At 31.5% G+C, this 20782-nt stretch overlaps 1 protein-coding gene across 1 annotated transcript in view; it reads left to right on the forward strand.

Annotated features, from left to right (window-relative positions):
• The first annotated feature begins 371 nt into the window (after positions 1-371).
• The window catches only part of Bcat (Branched chain amino acid transaminase), a 23455-nt gene continuing 3044 nt past the window's right edge, over positions 372-20782 (forward strand). The window contains exons 1-5 of the mRNA XM_018453106.1: positions 372-377; positions 2447-2491; positions 11495-11599; positions 11692-11901; positions 12709-12939. Of these exons, the coding sequence (XP_018308608.1) occupies positions 2471-2491; positions 11495-11599; positions 11692-11901; positions 12709-12939 (567 nt within the window). The 5' untranslated portion in view covers positions 372-377; positions 2447-2470. The remainder of the gene's footprint in view (positions 378-2446; positions 2492-11494; positions 11600-11691; positions 11902-12708; positions 12940-20782) is intronic.

Raw genomic sequence — 20782 nt, forward strand, 5'->3', positions numbered from 1 at the left:
TGTTTATAACAGGCATAACCCGAAATTTAAATTTTCGTATAGATGCAAACGTCAAACGTGCTGGGAGCACAGGAAGTCTTTAATACGCCACTACCACCCATTTCACCCAGCTCACGGATGGTTTTTCCATCCTCCCAAGTGAATAGAGTAGGAATCTGAACGTTCCACCTAAGCGTCCAATAAAAGCACTCAAAAGGAATCTGAACGCTTTTTGGGTATCTGGGTGCTCGGGAGAGGAATCTGAACACAGCCCTAGAAAACGTACATATCTTTTGTTGAATCAGTTAAAGAAATAAACATTCCATTTAAGCGAACCATTTTTTTTACTTTTTAAAAAATTGTATTTTTTATTGGTAATTATCGAATCTTTTTTCTGCGTTTAAAGTATCCAGTAAACGCATTTAAATAGAAACATAACACTTCAATCGACGCGCTATTGCGCGTTATTACATATATAAATGATGCTGTTTGCGTTGCGAAAGGATTCGCAAATCGGCGTACCAGAAATATGTCATTAAATTTAGATTGCTTAACCTTAGACCGCGTGGAGACCGATATACCCGCGGCTTTTGATGATGTAAGTGAATTTTATTGAATTGTTATTGTCTATTATAGTACTTTAGTATCTCATACAAATCATTGATATTGAAATTTCTTCTACTGTTTATAGTGTAGTAGTAGAAAAGGAGGGAAAGAAAATTAATTTAGTTTTGAGCCTATCGGAACTTCCCCCCATAGCAAAGGGTCATCATATTCACGTCACAATAGATTCACAAATATAGTCAGGACGAAAATATGATGTCACTGTGAGATTGTCACAACAAAATAACACATGTTACAAAGCAGACATTTACACGTAAGTATATCACCGTGACATTGCTGTGACATATCACATTTGTGATAAAGCGACCATTCGCACGTACGTCATCATGATTGTTGTGACGTAATTATGACGTTATTTGCTATGGGGATCTAAACAAACTGTAATTTTTAGCAGTCGCAATTTTTTTTCTTATTCAATAAAAGGATAAATTCTTTTATTTCTTATTTAATTTCATTGCTTATTTAATTTGTGTTCATATACACTTGACATTTATTACGCTGTAAATTGACATCTTTTATAACTTTAATTACTACATCCAAAATTTCGATAAAATGTTTTTGTAACTTGCCGGAGTCCTAGCAGGAGGTTATATCGTTTTTTTAAACCTCCCACGAATCGCAATAAAAATCATTACGTCTTTCGATCAGGGAGTCGATTGCGTATTTTGTAATGAGGTGAAAATTACAAAAATGAGCAAATTCACTAGTTATTGACCAATTAAATTATAAGTATTCTAGTGAATTTGCTCACTTTTGTAATTTTCACCTTATTTGGAGATATACAATCGACCTCCTTCGTGTACGTGGGGCCACGCCTCCACAATAAATATTTATGACGGTCGTATACTTTTGAGAATCGAATGATCGAGCGTTCGATTCTTGCAAATAACAATATGCGCGTGCTGCTTCTCTATACTTATCAGGCGCGGAGGGAGCGTGTGCGATTATCAACATGTTTTTAACGCCTTATTCGCGCGAGCGAGCATGTGTGTGCCTTGACGTAATTTTTCCTTCCCTTTCTCGAGCGATCATGCGATGCCGTCGTTATTTTGACATTTCCTTCTCGTACACATAAAATTATCAACTTGTTTCCTTTCCTAGCTTCTCCTTCTCTCATCATTACATATTATCGTTTGACAAGCGGTTCAATTGGGAAGAAAAGGAGAGACGCTGGTTCGTAGAAGTCGTACGTTTCTGTCTCCCTCTTTTTCTGTTTGTTTTTTCTCTCTCTCTTTCCCATATGTGTTTGTCATTTTCTCTTTTTCTCCCCCTTATGCTTCGCTGATAAATAAAATATCAACTGACGCTTAATTCGAGCATGCTGTATTCGTGATTGGGCGACCGAATCAGTAATTAGTGAACGAACGAACGAACGAACGAACGAACGAACGAACGAACGAGCGAGCGAGTGAACGAATGAAAGTTTTACCTAAATAAATACGCTCGTTTTTCCCATTCGTGGATACTCAACAACTGTTCGGCCTCCGTTGTCGTCCGAGTTAGTGAGCCGATTTAAGACAGTGGAACTGCTTTTCCAAGTTCTGCTTTCCCAATCCTCGACTCTTTCTACATTTCTTATTATCTGTGGAGATATACATTGTAATCAACTGCTTGACGTGAACGATACTGCGTCCATTTGATGTTTACTTCGTTTCTTAAATTCGAAATTGAATGACATTCGAATCCTGTAGGAAAAGGAAAGGAAAAAAAGAAGTACAAGAACGGAGCGAGTTTTCATGTAGAATGAACTGCACGGATACTGCTCGAAGCAGCGTGAACAAACCGCTACAATCGTGTTTTCTCTATTGAGATCTTTCTCCCTTCCTCTCTCTTCATCAAGTAGATATTCATCAAGTGGATATTCAATATGGTTTATCTACGACGCAAGGTAAGTAATTTACACTTTTATGATTGTATTCGTCTCTGTCCCTCAGTCAAGTGGGTCAATAAGCCACTGCCACCACCAAAATTGTTCGGGAAATTGAAAATCCAGTCAGCAATTTTATGCATTATCTCGATTATGAGAAAATTGATAATTTTCGAAGATGAAACAGAAGTGCCTTTTGTCTTCTTCTTTTGATTTTATCCCTGTTGTTGTTCTTCAGTTTGTTTTTGTTCGAAACCGATTGATAAATATAATTTATCAACCGGATACAACAGAAATACACTTAACCGTCGATGAGTATATCTATATTTTGAACGTGAATAAAAGACCGCACTATGGATAATTGCGTGCATTTAAATGTTAAACACAAAACAAATTAAAACAAATATTTAAAACATATTTTTAAGGAGAGAAATTTAAATATAAGTTTTTTTTTTACAATAAAAATATTAATATAATTGTTTTCATTCAGATATATAATAGTAATTTATTTATTCCTTTAAGGGGGTATTCTTGCTCTTAGTACAACCATTTTTTTATACCCATTTTTTTAGGAATTATTCTTTTTTATTATAATGTAACAGCCATATATTTGAAATTTACATTTATTCTTTGATGTTCGAATCTTCACTATATAATTTTTTTAATTTATTATAAACGATTTTCCCCCTTAAGATTTGTTAGATATTTGTTAGATATAATACAAAAAGTACAGAACACGTATTTTGTTCGCAAAATACAAATCAAAAGACGAACTTGAAATGTCAAACTTAGCAGATAATTATTTGCGTCGTATGATAGGTTAGAAATTTTTGCATCTGAAGTAACTAATTGTAATGTAGATACGGTAGTTAAATATTGAAAAGATAAGCAAGTATATTGCATTGGTTTAAAATATAGTAACCATGAATAAATTTTATATCGCGCGAAACGCGAATATCATGCGTAAAGACAAGACGATCGTTTACTATAAAATTAAATATGATGTTTATATAATATATTGAAATATTTTAATATATTATATCAAGTCAGCTTACAATTCCGAGCAGCAAAAATTGTAGCGCAAGAGGAACCGTAAAAGCGTATAAAAACTGCTGGAATATTATATTTTTAATTTATTTTATAAATATACTTGTAAGTAAATAAAAGATCAATTATACTTTTATGTATAAAACATAAACATTAAAATGTTTAAAGCACAGGTAAAATATATATACCTATAAATTATAAACAAAACGGTACTTTGGATTTAAAATCTAAATTTTAACTAATTAATGAATATAAATCATTCTTTAAAAATTGAACTTTGTTAAAAGTCCTAATAAAAATCGTGCAACATTCAATGCAATACTCTTGTAAATCATATACAATTGAGATTATCTTAGCTAATTACAGCGTCATCCAACAAGAGTTATGCAAAGTTGTCCAGATGTAACTTCGAAACGCATCCATAAACTCGACTAACGTTGACATGTGTCATCTTGAGATGAAGGCAATTTAGTGTGATGTATCACATTGAGCGATACAACATTGAATCACGTGTGAAAATTATTCAAACATTTTATAAAAATTCGCAGAATGTCATCAGAGGCTGCGGTCCACTTGACGCTACAAACGCTTCGAAGCATTCTTTGATTAGTCAATTCGTAAAATTCTTTGTACCGATTTGTCACTCAAACGCTTCGAAGCGTTTGTAGCGTCAAGTGGACCGCAGCCAGAATCATATTCCGAAATCTTTATGATTATTTTGGCCAGCATAATTGCCCAACGCCCAACAGAGCTCACCAGCCGCAATATAGAAAAAGTTTGAGGAAACTGGATTGGTATAAGCATAAAAATATCATCAATATGTGAATGTCTAGTCCATTGCTGAGATTGAGCCAGTAATGTGTCAAAATGACAAAAATTTCACCGAGCGTATCAGAGTCTGCAAGAAGAGTCGAGATAATGGCTACGTTTACACCGTGCATTTAGACCGCGACCTATACAATAGATGTCCTTGTTTATCCTGTAGGTTAAACAAAGACACCTATCGTATAGGTCGCGGACTAAGCGCATGGTGTAAACGTAGCTAGTTAATTGGCCGATATTCTGTTCAAATAATTTTGCCATAGTCTAAAGATATTTTGTAGAATAAAAAAAGATTCTGTCGAAAATTATGTGTTTTATTTAAGAAAAACTTTGTATAACTCTTGTTGAAGTATACATTTTAATATAACAATCTAATATTTTGGTACAAACAGTCAAAGACAATCCTAAGGTGTTTTAAATATGTCTTAATATTATAAAGGTTGGGTTCCGTTAGTTATGACAAAAATTATCTTTTTAGTTACGAGATTGGTAGTGCCTCTAACTAACTTAGCTGTATTCCGTAATCGCTGATACTGTGATTTCCATTTGTAGTTCCACTTGTTTTTAAGATAGTGGTATTGTTTTACACATTTTTTTATTATAATAGTTTATATTTAATTATTTATCATTATACACATATATACAATATATTATTTATTAAAATATTTTATAATAAAAATTTTGACTTTAGTAATTTAGAAGACTAGTTAAATAAATCCTAAAGAAATATATGAAGTTAAAAGCTATAAGTTTTTATTATTTATGTTAACGAATTACATTAAATGCTTTATTGCGCATTGGTGCATAATAATAAAATTTATTGTATATTAAAGTATATATTCTAAAGTACAGAAATATAATATGGTTTTGTGCAAAATAATGTGATCATATTTTTTTTATTTATATATGTTTGTACGTTCTTAATTAATTATTACAATAAAAAATAAAAAAGCACTTCTCTCTTAAACAACACAAATGGAAATCACAGTATCAGTTGATCCATTACGAAACAGCTAAGTTAGTTACAGCGGTACCTGCAAATCGAGCATCGTGTGATTCCATCTTAATTTTCGATGCAGCTATCGGAATACAACTAAAAGCATATAGAATTAACAGATGAATAACTTTACGACATTGGTAAAATGTCTTATGTCTCATTTTATAGCATTTTTCATTGACAGAACTGATGCGCGTTCAACGCATTTTAACCCGAATAAAAATATACTACTAGTGCATTTTATGATGCATAAAATTTTATGATGCATAAAATTAGTTCTAGAATTCATAAAGGAAACTTTTTCTTATTATAATTTTGTCGTGTATCCTCTGAAATATGATGCTAATCAATAATACTTATTTTCACAATAAAATTTCAGTGTAATTTTAATGAAACTTTCTCCACCACTATTACACACACACTATTCGAATTTATTTATTGCACTAGTAATATATTTTTATACGGGAAAGCCGTTGTACACAAATCGACGTAAAAATATATGTTTAATAAAAATATAGAAACGAGTTAAACCGCGAAATCCTCAATACATTTTATTGTGCTATTTGATAAAGCATACATTGAGCATTTGATCAATTGAGATGTCTCACTATTACATTCAGATTATATTAGTGTACAACGGCTTCAATGCGTTGCACTGAGGGCGCATCTACCAATGAAAAACACTATCAGATATCTCATGACATAGACCTCATGTTTTATTTCAAATTAATATACGAAATGCATGTATGTTGATGTATAAAACTATGAGGTCTATTAATACTTTAAATAAATAAAAAAAAAGCTATTTAAAAAAAAATCTCTTGGAAAATATAAGTTTTTTCACATGTAAAATCCAAGTTATTATGACTTTTGTACGCATGAAGATTATTATATCCTAATATGTATAGTATGCCCGGTATTCGATTCTCATATTTGCTACTGTCTTCAGATATCATAAGCCAATCATATAGCCGCGTTAGTATCTTAAGATATTATTTAAGATCTTAAAATAACTGACTATGAATTTCGCCCTATATTTCTTGATACAATAATCAATTATTTAATGCAAATAATCCAATGTGGTACTAAACGTCCTATATAATATTTAAAAACATCCTAAAATTATAAAAACGTTGTAAACTAGAAAAATGATTTTATGATCTTTAAAACGTGTCATGTCGACTTAGCATTTGCAAAATATTCTATACAAATAGATCTTATGAGGGCAAATCAATAAGTACCCGTGTTTGAAGACAGGTGACGTTGCTGATGCAAATTGGCATTACCATCGTGTACTACCATTTTTCAAATGACGCCACAAAATTTCAGAGTGATTCATGCAATAGTCTTGATTTGACAGCAATTCGTAGTGAGAGTGTTTGTTTTCCGATACAATGGAAAAAGAACAATATCGATCCGTGATTCGCTTTTTATTTTTGGATGGAAAAACGTGCGAAGAAATAAAAACGAAGTTGGATGCCGTCTATGGGAACCCTTCAACATCTATGACAACCGTCAGATATTGGTTCAACGAATTTAAACGTAGTCGTTCGTCTGTTTTTGATAAGGAGCGTCCGGCAGACGTGGTTACTGAGGAAATCGTTGAAAAAGTCTACGATATGATTCTCGCTGATCGCCGAACGAAAGTACATGAAGTAGCAGAGGCCATAGGCGTGTCGTATGGAATTTAACGGCATTCAATATTTTGCATGATAATTTAGGAATGAAAAAACTGTCGGCCCGATGGGTGCCGCTCACGGTGGACAACAAACGAATGCGGCTATCAATTTCAAAGCAATGTTTGGAGCTGTTCAAGCATAATCCGAAGGAGTTTTTGCGTCGAGTAGTAATCGTTGATGAAACATGGATTCATTACTACACACCGGAGACCAAGGTACAGTCAAAACAGTGGATTTCACCCAGCGAACGTGTTCCGAAGAAAGCCAAGACGGTCCCATCGGCCGGAAAAGTGATGGCCACTGTTTTTTGGAATACGCAAGGCGTAATCTTCATCGACTACATGGGGAAAAGCAAAATCACGGGGCAGTAATATGCTGACTTATTGGGCTGATTCAATGTTGAATTGAAGAAAAAACACCCCCACTTGGCGAAAAAAAAAGTGTTGTTCCATCAGGACAATGCACTGGTTTACTCCTCCGCAGTCGCCATAGCCAAATTGGTCGAATTGCGGTACGAATTGCTGTCGCATCCACTCTCCGGATTTGGCCCCCTGTGATTTCTTCTTGTTTCCAAACTTGAAAAAATGGCTCGGTGGAAAAAGATTCACGTCGAATGAGGAGGTCATTGCCGAAACAGAGGTCTATTTTGCAGAGTTCGATAAATCGTATTTTTCGGAGGGGTTAAAAAAATGGCAAGAACGTTGGAAAAAGTGTATCCTCCTAAAAGGGGACTACGTTGAAAAATAAAAAAAAGTTTTGTGAAAATCTTGCGTCTTCATTACTAACACAGGTATTTATTGATTTGCCTTCGTATATCTCACCTATCAATAAGATCAATTTTAAACATGCACATGTTGATATTATGTACAAAAATGTCTTCTTCTTTTTTTTTTTTTAATTTTAATGCTCTTCGAGGAATGAAATCTTCAATTATTAGTGAATTTGCGACACAAAATATTTCAACAATATGGATATTTTATTGAAGAATGTGTTAATATTTAAGAATGAAAATTTATAATCTCATTAATTCGGTTAAATAATACAATATTATTATAATGTCGCTATTATTTTGTATTTGAAATATTATTATATGTATTGTATTATTTAATCGAATTAACGGACTTAAACTTTTATCCTTAAATGTTGATACATTTTCCCAGAAAATATTCATATTTTTGTAACATATATCGTAAACATGTGAGAATTTCAAAACAGCTATATATACGTCACACATATTTCTCTTCAAATACAAATCTTATATTTGCTAACTTATAATTTTAATTTAATTCAAGTCTATTTAAATACGAAATTAGTACATTTAACTGTATTTGTTATATCATTTATATTTCTAATTAAATAACTGTAATATTTATATATACTACTTCATATTTATGTTTCTATATGTACTATATGTACATATATATGTATATATCTTCATATAAAATACAAAGATTTGTATTATTCTAATATTTATGCTTTGAAGAGAGAAAATAGAAAATAGAAAATAGCAAAGTTGAAAAAGAATAAAACGAATAGAGTAATATTTATGCCAATGCGTTTATGCCAACATGTCAGCGGATCGTTCATTTTCAATTTAATCAAGTCATGTTCGTTCGCATACGATTTCCAATGAATAACATTAAATGAAATGTATACATTTTATATACCCATTGACCTACAATTTTACATTTTCTCTAAATATATGTCAAACAGTAATAATAATAATGATAATAATAATATATATATAATAATACTCTCTCTGTGTGTATCTAATATATATCTCTAATAAATCAAAACGTTAAAATGTCATTTTTAAACATTAATTAGGACGTTAATATATTATTTTCGTTAGAATAATAAGTATGTTATCAGCAGGCAAAACAAATTCTTTTGAGAGATACGAATTTCCGACTATTTGATAAAAACACACGTTGTTGAAAAGTTATAACCAGAAATATTTTACCTATATATAATTATATAAAAATATATATAATTTTATATAATTGTATATAAATGGACATATTTTATATTCTCGAGTATGTACTTAAAACCATGATATAAAGACAAGGGTGGTATGCTCATTACGTGGTAACCCATTGCGCAGTCAAAGCGTGACATCACACTCAGAGCCAATCAGACCGTTCGAATGGTTCGATTAAACATGGTAGCCCCTGGTCCTTAATGTTTGTATCCGGAGAAACATGATTTTAGTAAAAACGCATAATTGAATCTCTTTTCCTTTTTAATTGTGGATATTATATATGTAATGTCTTGTTCCGTGAAAGGTTGTGGCAATTATTTTCGGAAAACAAAATTGCTTAACGGGAACAGCATAAAATATTTTTCGTTTCCGAAAGCCTAGATTTTACGATCGCAGTTAAGTGGGTTGCAGCATGCGGAAAACAAAACATTAACATCAAAAAAGGTAAGATTTTCTATTTCTTGTAAATGTATAAATGTAACGAAGTAAACTATATATAATCTTGCTTGTATTTAGCTATAATATATTCTCAACATGTCGATGTATCATACTTCATAGCTGTCGAAAGAAAAGTACAGGATATTTATTAGTTAAGTTACAGGATATTTTTATTAGTTTATAAAATATTATTTTAAAATAGATTTTTCCTGTAAACTTGAAATTAAAATGATATATCTGACGAGCATGCTGCTAACATAAGCTATTTGGAAACAGCAGTTTTTAATTTACCGCTTATCTGTAACGTCACATTTTTACAATTTTGATTGGTCGCATGCATATAGCATGCGCGTAAGCTCTCGTCTTTATACCATGGTTAAAACAAGAATCTTACATTTTTATAATAAGTTTTACGCGTTTCTCTCCGCCCCACAGAATATTTTATTCTTAATTATTAATTAATTAATAATTTGCCATAATAATTATTAACTAATAATTTATTATCATTTTATTGTTATTTGTAGCGCGTTTTTTGTCTTAAAGCTTAACATCACATTCTTATGTTAAAAGGAGAATGTTAAGTTTTGGTTGTCTTCTGGTTAACACGAATAAGTGCTATATATTTTTACCAGAAAAATGGGACAAAATAATAGAAAACAATGAAAAATATTCTGATTGATGTGTTAATTCATATTCTTATTGAAGTAAATACATTTTTCAAGCAAAAAAGACGGTGAAAACTATAAAGTTTAACACCTATAAATATTTAAAACTATTTTTATAAGCATTCAAAAATGTTTCCTCTTTTAAATATGAGCATTAATTTTCAATTTTGGACTCAGCAAAAAATTAGAAAAAATCTCAAATCTTAAGGCATATGGTTCCGGTTACTTTAAATAGTAATTATTTTAGTATATACAATACATACAATCATTTAAATTTTTTCTTGTTCGAGAAAGAATGCTACTGGTTATTGTTTCAACCTGTTTTACCCTGAAAATTCTTGAAAAGCGAAGATCCATTTAAATAACTTCTAATTTTCATGTATTATGTATGCGAGTATTGCCTATAATTCAAGTTTCGTTACCGTAGCGCAAAGTTTAGTCTAGAAGATAATATTTCAACTTATATTCAACTTATATTCTTCAAAAATATTAAAAGTATTTGTGTGCTTTGTATGTAAAAGAAGGATCAAATAAATATATAATGTCTAGCTGATGTTTATGTCAATGTATATGTATAGACTTACGTTTCTCTTATAGTTAGATATATACTTCTTTAACTGATAAGTGTGATAAGAGCATATAACGTCATATGTTTTAGAATTTTACTGATCTACATTCCGTATAACAAATAATTACATTAATAGACGATGAATTCATTATATCGAACATTTTAATGGTTTTAAGGCTGAAATTTTCAATCTTTTCAATTTACGGCACAAAAATTAAAATGATCGCATGACGCATATGTTCTTATCATTTATAATTCGATGAAGTTCTTGACTGGCTTCGTCGATTCTATTAACAAAGATTAAAATTAGCGGCACATATTAAGTGACGAGGCAAATTTTTCGAAGTATATCATTAATGAACATGCTTTAGCATAGATTTTTTACAGTTAATACGATATTCAAAGATAAAAATAAAATTCTAAAATTTTTATTTTTATTTTACCGTTTTAAAAATTTTTGTAATGATAACATATTACTTTGGTTAAAATGAGAAATACAATATAAGGTATTTAATCTGAAGAAGGCTTATCTAATTTATTTTATTTTTTTAAAATTCCATTTATGGGGATATTAAAATAAACACAGTAAGAATAAAATCTTTATTTCACTCACTCACAAAGATAAAATTTATTTTCCATACAGAATATTTGTAATTAAATGAAAAAAAATTTGTAAACTTTGAGCTTTATTACATACATATGAAAATAATGTCCAAATTATTAAGAATTTTCGTAATTGCGGACTTGGAGTTTCTAAATTGCTATAATAAACTTTTTTTTACTAGAGACAGAAATAAATGTATAGAATAATTATGTTCTTATTCTAGATTTTATTTTTCGGAAATGTGATTAATCAGCTACAACAGAGTGTTAGATGGAGCTCTTCTTTGAGAACTAAAGACAAGAATTCTGTACCGCAACGTTTCTTTAAGGTATTTATTTATTACGATAGGAATAATTAAGTAAAATGTAATATATTATAGATGAAATTGAAAGCCTAATTTATTCAGTATGTTTTTATCAGTATGCAGATTTATCTGTCCGCCTCGCTGGACCAAATCAGTTAAATCCTAAACCTGATGTTAATAAGCTTTCATTTGGAAAATATTTCACTGATCACATGCTCAAAATACATTATTACGAAGGCATGAATGGTTGGCAAGCACCAGAAATTATGCCTTTCGAAAATATAGTTCTTCATCCAGCTGCGAAAGTACTTCATTATGCTATGGAGGTATTTATATTTCGTATTTCGAAGATGATATGTGAGATAGTATTAGAAAATTAATTTATTTTTATTGATTTATCGCTTATTTTTTTATTATGTTTAGCAAATTTCTTTTGTATAATACTTAGAAAAAATATTGTTTTTAATATTTGATTATGTACATATCATTCTTGTCAGTAGTGCTTATAATGTTAATGGCACTCTTGTTTCAATAATTTAGCATAATTAAGATAGAATTATTTTTCTTTCGTATGAAAGCTGAGAAGTCTTCTTTAATATAAAATTTCCATGAAAAAATATATATATTATCTTGAAATTCTTCTATCAAAAATATTTAACTCTACATGATAGTTACTCTGAATTAAAAGACCCGACTCATCTTTGAAGTATCACCAAATCGACAGTATTAGTTGCAATGATTTAAAAAAAAAATACATTATATTAAATTTCATCCTTTAATATGGATCCTTAATGTGGATCCTTTAAAATGGAACGGTGGCGTTTTTGTGAAAAATTTAATTTTAACACTAAAAAAAATTGTAAACATGTATTAGAATTTAGCATGAAAGATGATGCTCGGGTCATTTCGACCCAGTATGACCATGAAGGGTTAATATCGATAATCGCGATCTTAGAAGATATTTTACTATCTCTGTGGAATTAGATTTAAAAAGTGTACATATAATATATTTAAAACTGTAGGATGTGCAGAGATTATCAGACTTGTACATACGTATACAAATTATTGTGAAGCTGAAATTCCTTGTGTGATTTAACTTGACAGTAGTAACATATGTATAAATCTTTCCTCAGTTGTTCGAAGGTATGAAAGCTTACAGAGGTGTTGATGGCAAAATAAGGTTGTTTCGACCAGAGTTAAATATGGAAAGAATGAATAATTCAGCAGTAAGAGCTGGTCTACCACCTTTCAGAGGGGAAGAATTAATTAAGTGCATTTGCAGATTAATTAGTATAGACCAAGAATGGATTCCACATTCTACCGCCTCTAGTCTTTACATTCGTCCTACGCTTATAGGCATCGACGTGAGTACTATTTTATTATTAAATATATCATCGAGTATTCTGCTAGTATAATATTTATTTCATTAAAATTTAGGTAATTAATTGCAAAAAAGGTTAAACTTCACCAATGACTTTGATTTTTACATAAAATTAAAGTCAATATAATCCTAAGTCACATACGCACACTTTGAATTACGTGGCGGACTCTTCTAGTTTCTAAGATATGATAAAAGACTTATAAAGTATATATTATATTTTTATTCCCGATTACATTCAGATCACTTTCCACGCGAAGCAAGAAATCCACCCCTAGACAGGAGGGGAGGTAAGATAGTCCTCGCTTCGTGTTGTAAAGTGTATGCGTGGAGGCAATATATGGAGTACTCCTCCCCCTCGCAGGGGAGCAGCATTCCTCAAAAGAAATAACCTAATTCAATCCATATTTTAGTGGGATGGCCCTCGCTTTGCATTGTAAGGTACATACGCAAAGTCATGCGCCCCTAGACAGAGGGAGGAGGTGGGGTGGACCTCGAATCGCTTCGCGTGGAAAATCGAACGCCCCTAAGCAGGAGGGAGGTGGGGTGGTTTTTAATATTATATACACATATATTTAATATTATATACATACATATCGCAGAAATAAGACGTTATTCCGTTTTATTATATTAAAATACAGGTGGATAACGTTTTGCCATATTGAATACAAGAGAAGTATGAATAATTAACGCGTGCAGTAATGGCGCGGTCCCATGGTGCGGAAGATATACGCAATGCGGAATTGGCGGAACGATGTCCGTTCAATCGCAAGCATTCCGTCAATTGTGTTCCGTCGATAGGTTTATTCGCGTCGCAAGCTCCAACATGCTCCTACCATAGCTTCTACTCACTCTATCAAGCGCGTTGGAGTGAGTAAGAGCTATAATAGGAGCATATTGGAGCATATGACGCGAACAAGCTTGATATGTCTTTTCTTATGTCCCATGGAGCGGAACTCATGGAAGCGTAATTGGCTTGTGCCAATCACAAGAGATCTTTCCCATAGATCCCTCCGTTGTATCTATTGGAACAGTTATATTATTGGCTCGCATAGATTACGCTTCTGCGTTTTTCCGCACCATGGGACATAAGGAAACGAACTCATGCGGATCGGAATCATACATATGTGTATATGCCAGTTCTGATGAACCACTCGCTCGTGGCGGACGCGCCTCGACTCGGGTGCTATAACTATTGTATATTTTTGAAAGTGTTGCCGACTTTGACCGAGCATTGAAACACACATAATCATCCCGCGGTCTTGGACGATCCGTTCGGTCGTCCTGACGTGCGTCCTTGCGGCGTGACGACGCCATAGACGCAGGCGCCCGGTGTTCGAACGGGCTTAGCCATTTTCGCGGGTGTTGCATTATTTTTTTTTAATACACGGAAAACAATCATGATCTGGCCGTATCGACCTCCTATTGTTATTTAGAGGCGTGAGCCATTAATTAAAGAAGAAGAAGAAGAAATACGTGTATATGCGTGTATATACATTCGTCAAAATTCAAGAAATCCAAACTGCAAAACTCTACAAATCTTATTCGGTTAAAAAACAATTTATTCTTCACACAAAATCTCACAATTCTGACAATTCCGTACCATTCCGTACATTGCATGCGCATAAAAACTTGCGGATAAAAATCGGTGGAACGAACGTAAAATGGATTAAATCAATCACGAGCGTTCCGCCAATTCTGCATTGCGCATACGTTTCACACCATAGGACCGCGCTATAAGAAAAATTGTAATTGTAATTGTTGGGAATAAAAATTCAATACATTAGAAACTAGAAGAGTTTCTAACTGCCACGCAATTCAAAGTGTACGTGACTCAGGATTATATTGACTTTAATTATATGTAAAAATCAAAGTCATTGGTGAGGTTTAACCTTTTCGCAATAATTACCAAAGTTTGCATTGTGATGCTATTTTACAATAAATGATGTAATTATATACATGGCCGGTTGTACATTAATAGTCACAAACATAATCAGTGTGAAACGATATTATGTCACGAACGTTGTCGAGACTGCTATATGTATACGTGCACAAGAGCAATTTATATTTATTTTTATCAATATTTAATGATAATACATGATAAACAGAATCACAACTTTTTGTTGGCATACGATTACATGTTACATACGAAACGACGCATGTTCCTACAATCACGTTATTTGGACACAGTATTGACTTATTAATCAAATGCTTTTCTTTTTCCTTTTCGATAAATTTGATATGGTATAATATATTTGGACGTTACTTTTATGAAAATCAGTTCTTATCATATCTTAATATGTAATTATAAAAGACCTATTTTATTTTTGTTCCATGTTCAATCTTTTATAATTTTTGTAATTAATTTTGTAATTATTTAAGTAATATATTACTTACGTATTTTAACTATATCATATATGTACTTTAACTATCGCATTAATCCGACATGTGAAATCTTCTTTATTTAACTTTAACTTTCTGCTTGCAAGATGATAAGTGTTGCCTCAGAGTATTTATTAGACTTTACGATAACATCGCATTCTTCTTTTTTTCGTAATTGATTTTCGTGACCTTCTTGAAATATATATAACTATTTCTGATATTAATTCTGATGTAAATTGTATGTACGTACAGTGATCGATGAAATAAATTAATGTAATAATCTTGATAAGCAATAAACTTTTGAATTATTATTATGATGTAACGTAGCAATATATACAACTATATATTTATTTAAAACAGGCCTGCAGCCGAGTTGCACATTTCGACCAATTTTGCCTACCGTCATCCCTACTCCTTTAGTTTCATAGCATTTAGATCGTGCGCGGAGATATAAAACGCTCGAATTCAGGGATGATATTAGCCGTAATTCATACGGGGCACTATAGGGCTGTAAAACTTTGAAACATATTGCCTTATATTTACTGTTTACAAATTTTTATTATTATTATAATTATTATTATTATGATGTTAGAAACTCAAAAGTAATACTTCAAAATAGAACACATGTGTTAATTAAGTTTGCGTACTGAAAAAAATATTTAAAAAATCATTTTTAATAAATAAATCAATAAAATAAAATAAGTGTGTGTGCGTGCGTGCGTGCGTGCGTGCGTGTTAAAATTTGTAAACAATGAATGTGAGGGAATATATTTCCAAGTCCTATAGCTCTATAGTACTCTGTATGAGTTACGGCTAATATAATTCCTGAGTTCGAGCGTTTTATGTCTCCACGCACGGTCTTAAATGCTATGAAACAAAAGGAGTGGGGATGACGACCCAACTAGAACACAGAAGTCATGAGGACATCATCATGACCTCATTTGTCTTATAAGTCAATTTTTAGGTATCAAATGATGTCATGATGACGTCCTGTGATACTATTATGACTTAATTATGATTCCGTGTTCTACCTGGGGATAGGCAAAGTCGGTCAAAATGTGCAACTCGACTACAGGCCTGATTTAAAGTATTCAAAAATATGTTATAACTAATGTATAGTATTCTATCAATATTGTAATCTAGGTACAGTATCTAGGTATTTTAAGTCTAGGTCCACAATCTTGCTTTAAGAGGCTGTAAGCCGTAAGCCGTAAAGTCCATGGCACATATAAAAACGTAAGGTAATAATACAAGCAGTAAGGAAATCGTGATGCATTGTCTACAATACATAGAGTAAGAAGTAAGCGTACGAAAAATTGATCAATAAAAATCGAATGTGAGAAGAATAATCGACTGTGATTGGTCAATTTCTTACTCTTAATTACTTCTTACTCCGTGTATTGTAGACGACGCATAACATTGGATTCGCTACAGACTTTATGGTCTCTACTGTGATTGGTCAATTCACTTACATTTTTCTATGTTCCATAGACTTAAGGTATTTCTCCGGCTACAATCGCGCTAGAAAATTAATCGCGTACAACCTACGAATATGCCTCTCCGCGCGTACTCTCTGAACAGAGAAACTTTTGAGGCGAACGTACACACACACGCGCACACGCACACGCACACGCACACGCACACGCACACGCACACGCACACGCACGCACGTACACACACAGATTAATGTCGTATCTGTGTGCACGAACACTAGTCCTCACTGAAGACAGTTGAAATGTGACAACAGCATGTCCCTGTCTCGTCTCTCGGTGTGCGAGAAGAATTTCATCAAATTACAAATTTAAACTACTCTAATTAAGAAACGACTCCGCTAGGCCTCCTCATTTTTTTTATAAGGTTCCTATAATATTTCTATATTATACATATTTATTTTTTTTAAATCTGTAGAAGATTTTCGCCGCAAAGTATTAAAACGTTGCTTCAGCAAGGCTTGGTATAGGAATTTACATGTTAAAAGCTGAAACTTTGAAGGTGAATATCTCCATTTCGGCACCGCTAGAGTCTTTGAAATTTTAATCATATATAGATAAAATTATTTTAAACATAACATCCAAATTTAAAAAAAATCTGTAGAAATTCAATTTCTCGAAGAAATATCTTAAATGACGATATATTGGCCAGAGAACTTATAATGCTTTTAGGTGTAAAGATTGGGTTTTGTTCAATTCGCTTAAGTATAAATATATAATGAATTAAAACCTAAATAAATTATGCAAAAAAAGATTACAGTTTTTTAACGAAATTGATATTTTACATATTGACCTTAAACATGTATTTATTGACAATTTCAAAGATCTTATTACGATAATATTGTTATTCAACGTTAAAAATGACTTAATAGTAGATCGAAACGTTTGTTTTTAATTATTGTATTTGATTTTATTATTAAAAGTTTCCAATTAAGAACCAGCAATAACTCGTTATAACTATTAATTTTTACATATAATTCGAATTTATCGAGTCTTTTTATATTTATCATTATTTTTTAGATTCTACAAAATCTTATTAGGTATACACGTTCACTTGTAGATATTTTGCACAGATGACTCTTCTGTAAAAGAGAAAAATAAGATGAAAAATAATATGTGGCAATTATTACCAAATTTGCAAATTGCCTTTATCCAAATTATACAAAATGAAAAGAAATTTCATTCGAAATATTCATTCGAAAGATTTCATTCGATATATTGCCATTTCAACTTTAAATATCTTTCCAGAATGTCCGATGACCTATTACTTTTTTGTGACCATTACAATCGTAATTTTTTTAACTGTTATAATCTCGTATTTTAAAGAAATCTATGATAAAATGAATTTGTGTGCAGTTAGTCGAAGAAGCGTCTTCGAATCTTATCTGTCACTATAGGTTATATGTTAAAAGTTACATTTTCAACATTTTTTTCTTTCTTATTTCATTAATAATCTATCCATTTTGCATACGTCAAATTTGGTACTTCAATTTGATTGTGATCATTGCAGTAACCGTTAAGATGCCATGTTATCTCTGCTTTCTTTGAAGACAGAAAGAGGTGCAACGAAATCACAGACCTTATTGTTAAACTCCCTGGTGAAAAAATTTCGCTGAAATTATTCTACGTTTTGGAACATTTCAGCGAAATTGCTGAAAATTTGCTGAAATTTCACTAAAAGTGAATTTTTCAACTAACATTTTGAAAAATTGCTGAAATTTTTCTGAAATTTTTACTGAAATTTGTCTGAAATTTTGTTAAAATTTTGCTGAAAATGAATTTTTCAACTAAAAATCGCTGAAATTAAACTGAAATTTTTTAAAAATGCTGAAATTTTACTGAAAAATGTTCCACGTAAAATAATTTCAGCGAAATTTTTCCATCAGGGCTATCATCTTCCGGCTTCAAGCTACGATTGCTACGAACAGAATGCATGGTCTATACGAGTATGTATACAGGATGTACCGCAATTTTTGACAAAGTGCCCTTGTGTAAATAGAGCAGACTAAACTGATGTGAGTCAAAAAGTCCTGTATCATTTTGCAATTTTCGCAAAGGTTAATGAGATATTAATTTATGAAAATAACCAAATTTACTTGGCTTACTTGGTCCTACCACCAAATGTAAGCGCACGGCGAAATAAGACTGCACACGTTTTTCGTCGCTAGGCAAGTTGTTTACAAACGACATTGGATGCGTTCCATTTAACGTTCGCAACGTTCGCGAGTATCATTTTATCCTCATTGTCATCAAATGTTAAACAATAAGGATGAAATGACGCATGCGAGCGTTGTGAACGTTAAGTGGAACTCATTGGCATTAACGTGCCTATTAGTGACGGCGAACACGCGCCTCACTGGGCAGTCTTATCTCGTCGCCCGTTTGCATTTGGTGATAGGCCGGGCGAATTTGGCTATTTTTATAAATCAATATCTCGTTAACCATTGCGAAAGTTACAAAATTGTAGAGAGTTTTTCGACTCAATTTAATCCGCTCTATCTATATACATAAGAGCGCTTTGTCAAAAATTGCGGGACATCCTGTATAATGTATATCTCATTGATCTATATATTATATTATTATATTATAAAATTAATTTAATCCCCAGAAAAAATCGACTTTCCAATACAATGTTTAAAACAGTATTGATTTTTAGAAAGCATATGACAAAAGACAATTATCCAAACATTTTTGTAAGTGTGCTGCATAAGTAGTAGAGTGACATAAAAGTAAAATTTGTTTACGCAATTTGTTTTTTAAAATAAAAAATATTTAAAAAATCACTAAATTTTTCAGGTACTTCTGTACTATATCTGTATCTATATCTATAAGGTAATTTTTTTAAAATAGATACTTTTCCTACACAGTATCTGTGTATAATCTATACTTAAATATCTTTCAAAAGATGCCTGTTACAACACTATATTCTATATTAAATGGTGTTTTAACAATATTTTGAATACATACACGTATAAATTAAAAAATCACATTTTACTCAGTAACGAGAATGGATTGAAATGGATTCAGATATTCAGAAATATATATTCGCGAACGTTAAAATAAATTCTTTTTAATCTGAATGCATTTTTATTCATTTATAGGAATTGTATGAAACGCATTTCTTCTATGCCTTTCAATATAAAAATAATATTAACTTTTTTCTGTGCATCATGTATATTGTTCAATTCAAAATTCTGAATAAGAGATGCATTTTTTCAATTCAAATGAATCCAGTTGAATCAAATGTAATCCAATTGAATAAAGAAAAGAACTTTTTTTTATTCAATTAGATTCAATGGAACAGAATAATAAGAACTAAAGAAATAAGATTAAAAAAAGAATAAGATAAAAAGAGAATAAGACTAAAAAAGTTTTTTTTATTCAATTGAATTCAATGGGCTTAAAATATGCATAAAAATTTCGATCCATTTTAATCCATTCTTGATTACTATTATTAAATAAAACATAAAATAAATGTAAATTTGTACTGTTAACAATTAATTGCATGCATGTGTATCAAATATCCTTTTAATGTGATACTATATATAGCCTTAAAGAACCGAGCAAAATGGGTCACGAGCGAATATTAAATCATGCTATTTTGCAGGTATTGTTATATACATTAGCAGAATATATCCCGTGCATGAAAATATACAAATTTACACAATGACAAACAAATCGGAGAAGACAGCGTTATACTATACATTTACTAAAAATAATTTTCGGGATGGGGAGGAGCTAAAAAATTAGTTATGACCTGTTTAGTTACCATTATTTACTATTCATTATTGACTTCATCAGAATTACTAGAAATTCATTGAAACTATCAAAAAATGATACGTAAATGTCCTTCTGTATGCTAAAATTGTAACTTTATTCTTGCATTTGAATGTTTAATGTGTCTTAAATACAATGGAATGGAAGTATATGTTACAATTGTTAAGGTAGCCCTACACG

Source organism: Mycetomoellerius zeteki, unplaced genomic scaffold, assembly GCF_001594055.1.
Source record: "Mycetomoellerius zeteki isolate Tzet28-1 unplaced genomic scaffold, Tzet1.0 scaffold364, whole genome shotgun sequence".
NCBI lineage: Eukaryota > Metazoa > Arthropoda > Insecta > Hymenoptera > Formicidae > Mycetomoellerius > Mycetomoellerius zeteki.